We start from the raw sequence: 8219 nt of genomic DNA, 5'->3' as shown, positions 1-8219 counted from the left end.
CGTCTCTGGCTGCCCAGGCGGGACGGGGCGAGGGGCGCACGGCTCCGGCGGCTGGGGAAGCCGAAGGGCTCGGGCTAAACCGGGATGCAGGGAAGCGGCTGCCGAGGGGCTCGGGCTAAACCGGGATGCAGGGAAGCGCTCCGGGCAGCACCACGGCTGCCGAGGGGCTCGGGATAAACCGGGATGCGGGCGGGATCCAGCGCCGCGAGGGGCGGGCGGAGGGCGGGGAGGGGTCGGCGCGGGGGGCGCGCAGGCGGGGCCGCGCCTGGCGGCGGGAGCGCGCTCGGCAGCGGGAGCCGCGATCCCGGCGGGACACGGCCGCGCCGGCCATGGAGCCCTCGCCCAAAGACGGCGAGAGCGCGGCGGCCACCGAGCCCAGCCGGAGCGGCACGGCCCCGTCCAGCGGCGTGGTGGTGCAGGTCCGGGAGAAGAAGGGCCCCCTGCGCGCCGCCATCCCCTACATGCCCTTCCCCGTGGCCGTCATCTGCCTCTTCCTCAACACCTTCGTGCCGGGGCTGGGTAAGGATGCTGCGGGGGGGAGCGAGGGAAGGCGGCCGCGGCTCGGGGTCCCTCTCCCCGCCTGCGGCTGCCTCGCTCGGGCTGCCGGACCCCGCCGCGGCGGCAACTTTCCCTTATCCGACGATACCGCGGGGAGGGACGGAGGAAGGCAGGAGCCCCTGTGCCAAGTTCCGCGTCGGGGGCCGGGGCAGCGCCCTGCGGGGTCCCACCGAGCGGAGCGGGCGGGGGTCGCGTTTCCCTCGGCGGGGAGCGGGGCTGGAGCAGCCGCCGGAGCCCGCTCGGCGGGGCACGGGCGGTCCCCGGCGCCGGGGACGCATCAGACACAGCCCCAGCGCCTTCCGACGGGCGCGGAGCGGGCGGTGCGGAGGGGATTCAGCTGTTGGGGCTCTCGCGAACTGTGATTGCAGTCAGGGGACCAAAACTCACGGTGACCGCATCGCTCGCTAACTAGAGACGAGCTTTCGGAGCCCACCGTGCCGGGTTTTCTAAGGAGAGCCGCTGGAAAATGTTAGAACTATTGTCCAGAGAAACTGGAGAGTCACAGTTCCTCAGCCTAAAGTCTCTAGCGTGCTCAGGTCCCTAGGATGCAGCCACATCTTTTCTGTATTTCCTTTTCCTCCACTCGAATTAGGAATTGCTTACTGCAAGAGGAGCTTAGAGTTTGAACACTACAAAAGCCCCTGGAAAACAAGGCTAAATACAAACATTCGAGCTGAAAGCAAAATAACCACATTAATAAAAAACAAAACCAAACCCAAACAAAATAATCCATGACTCATTAACCCATACCTCAAGTCTCTCATGGTCCATTTGTAGCTGCTGTTTCTGCTACTGTGGCCACCACAGAAGCCTTCCTTGTGATATGGGAGTATCCTCCACCTAGCCCTGCTTTTAAAGAGCTACTGCCTGCCTTTAATTGCTTCATGTGCTTCAGGTGACTTATATCCTTAACAAACTCTTAAAGTTCTGATTAAAGTACTACCCATGTGTGGGTGGGATAGTGTGTGCAACACGTAGAAGCCATTGCTACTCCAGCGTGCTTGCTCTGAACCTGTGGATGTGTTCCAGAGGAAAACTTGCACCTTTTGCAGCACCTCTCAGTTTTCCTGTGGAAGGACTGGTGTGTGTGCACTTCCAGATGCAATCCACTGCACAGCCCTTGTGTGCAGCCACCTGAAGAACCTCGAGTGGTGAATCAAAGACAATCTCTGGAGCTGAGTTCTCTCATGGGGCTTTAGCTTTCCTGGGGCTTAGTTTCCCACTTTGGAGAGAGAAGTTCAAAACCAGAGTTTTCGAAGCGAGTGTTGTTTTCTGCTGGCATTGAAGACACCACATCTTCAATGTGGACATACAGAAAAAAAAAAAAAAAGCCTGACTTACCACCCCTTTTTCCTTATCCAAATTATCTGACACGTCACAAAGCACACTAGAAAACCCTCAGTGCTCTCCCTTCATCCCAGAAGGACAGATCCCCATGAGACATCCTTATGTTGAAATCGGCTTGAAGTGCGGTTCTCTGCTGGAGTTCTCCTCTGGGTGCTGCTGGGGGTAGCCAGAGTTGTGCCTTCCCTCATGCAGAAGGTGCCTAGGAAGGAAGGAAGGACAGCAGATAGCCCTCCCTTCCTGAAGGTGAGTGTTCAGGGCTCCCAGTCCGTGCTGGTTGGAAGCCTGGGACTTGAATCTGGACTATGCAGCTGTGTTGGCTGTGTCACCACTGACAGGCTGGACCAGCACGAAATGGTTTTTAATTTTATTTTTAATTCTATTTGGTTTTTTAAAATTTGTTTGCCCCTTGATGCAGTGATTTCAGCGGTAGGGTCTGGCTGGCTGCGCCGCTGTTTCTCCTGGTACCCTGCTGCAAAAGTAGCAAACCAAACAACCTACAGATGAAAAGGAATCCTTCCCTGTGGCATCCCCACAGCCTGGCGAAATGCAGTGCTTTGGAGATGCATCCCAAGCTCAGTATGCAAAGCGTGGCATTTAGTTTGTACATAAATGAGCCGTTCTGTTAATGAAGCTGTTAATATCGCCTGCATTTTGAGAGAAAACTTAGTCTGAGATGACACACCTGCCTAAAATACAGCTATTTACAATCTCAGCCATATCCTGTCATGTATCACATAGCCCACACAGGAGGGGAAACGGGAGGATCACGAATCTACTGGCAGGCATGTTCAAGGTAAAAAGAGATTTTCTGTCATTGTTGTGCTTCAGCCATCTCAATGAGCTGAGCAATGCTTGTAAAATAGATTAAGATTTGCAGTGGTGTGAAGTGTTCACATCAAGGATGCGAGCCTGTTCCCTGCAAAGTAGATGGCAAAATTCCCATCAGTTCTCGTGGTCCAGATTTATAACATGTTAAAACGATGTTTCACAGGCTCGCCATGTATTTCTGCCTGCTTAGCTGGAGAGTGTGACTGTGTTTAGGTGTTAATGGAAGTCCTGTATTTCTAAGTCCCTAAATTCATCTCTCATCTTATTGCATGTAGTTGTCATGTCAGTTGTAGACTCTGCAGTGCAATTGCAAAGAAGGGTCAGAGACCACCAGAGTAGACAAGAAAATGGGCAACCTTGAATAAATCAAGATTTCCACTGCTTGGAGACTGGTGCGTTTGAGGTTTTCATTAGTGCCCTGTGCCTCAGAGCAGTGATATCCAAATAGAAATTGCACTCTCATGCAGGCTTCCAAATCCTTGGGCAGTCTCTCATCATCTGAAAGCCTCTTTTTTTTTTTTAGTTAAATTATCTTTCCTCTGTTATGGAAGTCACCTTTGAGGGTGACATCTGAAAATTTTAAATATCTGGTTTATTTTTCCTTTGTGCTATTTATGTTTTGCAGTAGTACTCTATTTGGACAATAGAAGTAACACTTTCTCTTTGTTTACAGTCAGTTTATTATCTTCAGTTGGTTAATTTTCAGAGTTTTATGTAATAACCCAGAACAGCAGGTTTTAAGGTGCATTGTAAACTGGGTTTTAACTACTCATTCCACACATGCTACAAAAGGTGTACTTCATAGGAATTTTTTCATACATAGGGGATATGTTGACTTTTCTCTTGCCAAAACTTAAAATTCAGACCAAATACAGCGTAAAAAATCTTGATTAGCCCATCTACTTGTAATCCATCCAAGGCAGAATAGCATTGAAATCACACATTCCTTCCAGCTGCTGTGATGGGCCACTTGAAAATGTATTGTATTTGGAGGGAATGCCCCAACGAAAGCAGGAATGATGCATCTGACTCCATGCTCTCAGAAGGCTAATTTATGATACTATATTATATTAAAGAATACTATACTATACTAAAGAATACAGAAAAGATACTAAATGCTAAAGAGATAATAATGAACACTCGTGACTCTCTCCAGAGTCCCGACACAGCTTGGCCCCAATTGGCCAAAGAGTCAAAACAACTCACACCAGAATCCAGTGGAACAATCACCTGTGGGTAAACAATCTCCAAACACATTCCAAAGGAGCAAAACAGAGGAGAAGCAAATGAAATAAGAATTGTTTTCCTTTTTCTCTGAGGCTTCTCAGCTTCCAAGGAGAAAAATCCTGGGTGAAGGAATTCTTTCAGAGAATGTGAATGCCACAGGAAATGTTCTGGATCAGTTTCCCATGGTCCAGTGCAGTCTTTCTCATCTGTGCCTAACAGGGCTATAGAGCTGAGCTGCAATGAAGGTGTCCCAAGCTCAGGCTCATGAATAGAGCAGGAAGGAAGAAGAGGGAGCAGTCAGCGGGTGCTGTGGCAAAAGCCATCGCGCCTTGGCTACCAGCGCTGCAGCCCTGCCACAGGCATTGCAACCTCTGCTCTGGCTTTGGGTTTCTGGAGCAGCTCTGAGGCATCGGGGCTAAGCCATGCAGTGCTGAGCTCTGGAGAAGGGGAGATGCAGCTGCCAGCAGAGCTAGAGGGTGCCCAGCGCTGCCGTTCCCGCGGGATCGGGCGCTGTGCCCCTGCAGCCCGTACGCGCCGCAGATGGCACACGGGAGAAGGGCTGGCCGTGCCCTTTAGCTGGCAGACTGTGTTCTCCTGGAGCTGCCGTGTGCCAGTCAGCGTGGGAGCAGATCTGGCTCCTTGTCATTCCCGGAGCTGATCCATGGGAATCTTGCTCTCCTTCCTCTCGGCTCTTCCTTCTCTCCACATCACGTGTGTGGGAGGGGGTAAACGAAGAGGGGGGGAACTTAAGGGAAATGTGAGAAGTGAGGGAAATGATCTGAAAGTCTGAGGTATTCTCCAAGATTAATCCCTCCTGTCAGGAAGGGGGTGGACTTTTGGATCCCAGCCTGCGTTATACGTGAATACTATTTTTATGCAGGGAGTAATAGAAATACGTAGCATAAAATGATGTTATGCAGGACAGGAGAGCAGCCACCCATGTGCCACGAAGTAGCCCGTGGAGGATTTCAGGAGTGCCAGCCTCTCCCAGCAGCGACAGCAAGAAGGGGTGATTCCCAGCCCACTCAACTTTTTGCTTCCAGGGCTCCACAGTGCAGCTCTTCTGTTCCCGGGTGTGTCAGCTCCGTATCACGAGTCTTCTGCCATCTGTTTATTCACTCTTGATAGAGTTCAAGCACTGCACCTTCAGCTGGGGCAATGTGGCTCTGCCACTGGATTCATAGAAGCCAAGCATCTTCTCATCAGAAACCAAGGCTCTCCTGAGCAGAATGAGCTCTCCAAAGAGCAGAACAGAAGTACACAACGCAACACTCGAGAAAGTCGATGGGATGAGATCTGCATAAAATTACCAGCACTCATTTTATTTTTGGGGTTGGAATGGTAAATAGATGCCTCAAGCAAACATCCATTGCCTTCATTATTGAAAGAAAGAATTTCAAGGGAAAAACACATTTTCTTATCTACGGTAGAGCAAAGAGTGCAATAAAGAAATTTGGGGGCTTTCAGACATATAAAATCTCAAACTCCCTTTGGTATTTATGATCCTTTTAATTATTTTTTTTCCTTTTAAACATACATGCCAAAACCCTGTGTGATTTACAAACTCATTTGCGGAAAACAAAGGTTTTTCTCCAGTGTTGGTGTGAATTTGTGTTTGTGAACTTTACTGCTGCAGTTTTTAAACTAACATTGCCTTTCAGCCCGTGATGCTGGTAGTGTGCAGAAACAAGCTGTTTGTTCATGGGAGCATAATTGAACAAAGCAAACCTATTGCCAGGAGACTTCACTCTGTCAGGTTTTGTATTTTGCACTGAAAAGGTCGAGAAGTCCTTGATGGTGATTTGTGTTTGTGCAAGGTGGGAAATGAGACCTGCAATAAAATGCGTGCACCCAGGTTTTACTGCTCCATTACTGGTACCAGTGGTATCAGCTGTAGCTTATCCTCACAGTGAGGTGAAGTTGGGCACAAGAACAGCTGAATCTGAGGTTTCTGCACCTGCAGGTCTTTGTTCTTTTCAGTATGCAGAAGGCCATTAAATTCCTCTTTTATTTTATCTTCTTTTATTTTTATAACAGAGATTTAAGTGAGAAATATAATTGTATCATATAACTTACCTGGCAGATGGTATTGAGCAGTCATTCCACAATCTTACCACCACTGGCTAGTCTGGAATATTTTTGTTCCATGAAGTGTCTGGACTACCTAGAATGGCAATCAATCCTGGAAACCTCAAAGAGGTTCACAGGTAATTAGTGATCTGAAGAAATGCCAAAGTGTTTCAACTTTGTAGCTGCTGGATTGAGACAGCTCCACCTAGTGTAACTGATCAGAAAAAAAGGAAAAAAAAAAAGGTATTTTATCTGCCGAGGGACCTGATGTGGCCCCTCAGTTTAATCCAGTGTGGAACAGCACAGTTGCTGGATTTTAGGCAGAAAGCTGCTTTCTGCTTTGCCCATACTTGCCTGAATACTTAATATATTCCTCTTCCTCCCCTTCCTGTGTGAAACACTGTGTTCCTTCCTTGAGTTTGTGTGCCCAGCCATGATGGTCTCATGTGAATGTGCTGTCATACTCATCCTCCTCCTGTGCCCTCCTTTACAAATGCAGTCATGGGCAGCCATGGCAAACGAGGCACTCTGCTGCCTTGTTCATGACCACAGCCTCGAGTCACACTCCAAATATTTAAAATTGTTTCTGTCCTTTGGTTAGTTTTTGCTCTTCCCTTGCTACAGCTGGTAGAAGCCAGCTGTTAAGCTGCACTTGCATTTAAAATGATTTTTTGGTTCATTTTGCTGTCAAGCTGTGCACTAACCCAGTGCTGCAGCCTTGGAATTGCTGTCCGTGCCAGACCAGCTAAAATGCAAACAAGTTTCTCTGCCTCCCTCATGCCTTCTGTTTCCACCAAAATAGAAGACAAAAGGAATGGCCGGGGATGTTTTTCTTCAGTGGTTTTTGTTGAAGCAGCTCTGTGGAGATATTAATTTCTTAATGAACACATAAGGAGACAGGGTTTGCTCAGCATCTTGTAATCTTGTTTGTCATTTAATGCAGTTTGGACAGATGTACTTGAAGATTGGGAGTGAAGGTGGGAGCAGACAGCAGAGAAGAGCTGTTAAATGGCCAAGTAAAGCAGCTGAATTTTAAGGTGGATTCAAGGCTGTTCCAGACAAAGGGTGTGATGTGGAGAAAGACAGAGAATCAAGTCCAGAAGGAGAAAAGTACATGTGCAGAGATTCAGTGAGAAGGCAAAAGAACTGAAACTTCTTGCAGCAAGGGAGAAAATGAGTGAAAGGATTTGAAGATTAAAGTAACTTGGATGAGGAGAGTGCTTTTGATAGGTGAATTTTTCCTAGTCTGGATAGCAGGAAGGAAGTGAATTTTCTCCTGCTCTGAATCAGTGGGTGCTGGAGAGATTTACAAAGCCTGATAAAGCACCATTGCCTGCAGCAGCTCACTGCCATTTAATCTCTCCACCATGAAAAGAGCTTTGAGAGCTTCTGAACTGTTCAGGATCACAGAGGGGAGCAGGAAGCAGAAACCAGGTTCCTCAGGTTCTTTCCTACCCATGAAACTGTGTGCAGGACCCTGAACACAAATATACACGCAGTTGGCAGTGTCTGGCACAAAAGTGAATTTTAGAACCTGTGCCCAGTTTTGAATTTTGTGGAGAAACAAGAGATTGGATGGTAAAGGGATTCTAAGATTGTCCTAAGGTTTGTAATGAGATGAAGTCAGTCTGACATGTGACATCCTTTCTCCTGTCTTAGGACTCTTCTCCATTGCAGAGCTTTACAGCGCTAAAGTGACACAGTGGCAGCACCACAGTGGATGAGCACAAACTTGGTTGTGGCACTGTGCAAAGATGCTGGTCAAAGACAAAACAGAACAGATTATTTCATTTGGAAGTGACCTACAATCATCATCTTGTCCAGCTGCCTGCCCAGGTCAGGGCTGACTAACATTAACATTAACATTGACAGTAACAGTAACATTAACATTGACATTGACATCAATATTAATAGTAATATTAACATTAATATGAATAGTAATATTATTAAGGCCATTGTCCAAATGGCTTTTAAACACTGACAGGCTCACATGAGAAAGAAAAGTTCATGTCATTGACCTTGCTTTAGAGACTGCAGGAAGGTGAAACCTGAGTTTTCCAGGTTCTGCTGAAGATAAGGAGTTTTTTTAATTAAGGGAAGAAGTTAATCCCTGTTCCCCTTCCCAGGGTTTTTGAGCATTTACATTATCTAGTGAAGCCCAAAGTGAAAATACTGTAAGAACTTGAGAA

General features: G+C 47.8%; 1 protein-coding gene across 5 annotated transcripts in view; it reads left to right on the top strand.

The window, feature by feature from the left end:
- Window positions 1-254: 254 nt before the first annotated feature.
- Window positions 255-8219, top strand: part of STUM (stum, mechanosensory transduction mediator homolog) — a 49426-nt gene continuing 41461 nt past the window's right edge. For all 5 annotated transcript variants that reach the window (XM_038133354.1, XM_038133355.1, XM_038133351.1 and 2 more), the window contains exon 1: window positions 255-519. In XM_038133354.1, coding sequence (XP_037989282.1) covers window positions 330-519 — 190 coding nt within the window. In that variant the 5' untranslated portion in view covers window positions 255-329. The remainder of the gene's footprint in view (window positions 520-8219) is intronic.

This window comes from Motacilla alba, chromosome 3 (assembly GCF_015832195.1).
Source record: "Motacilla alba alba isolate MOTALB_02 chromosome 3, Motacilla_alba_V1.0_pri, whole genome shotgun sequence".
In the NCBI taxonomy this organism is placed as follows: Eukaryota; Metazoa; Chordata; class Aves; order Passeriformes; family Motacillidae; genus Motacilla; species Motacilla alba.
This window is presented reverse-complemented; position numbering and strand designations above follow the sequence as displayed.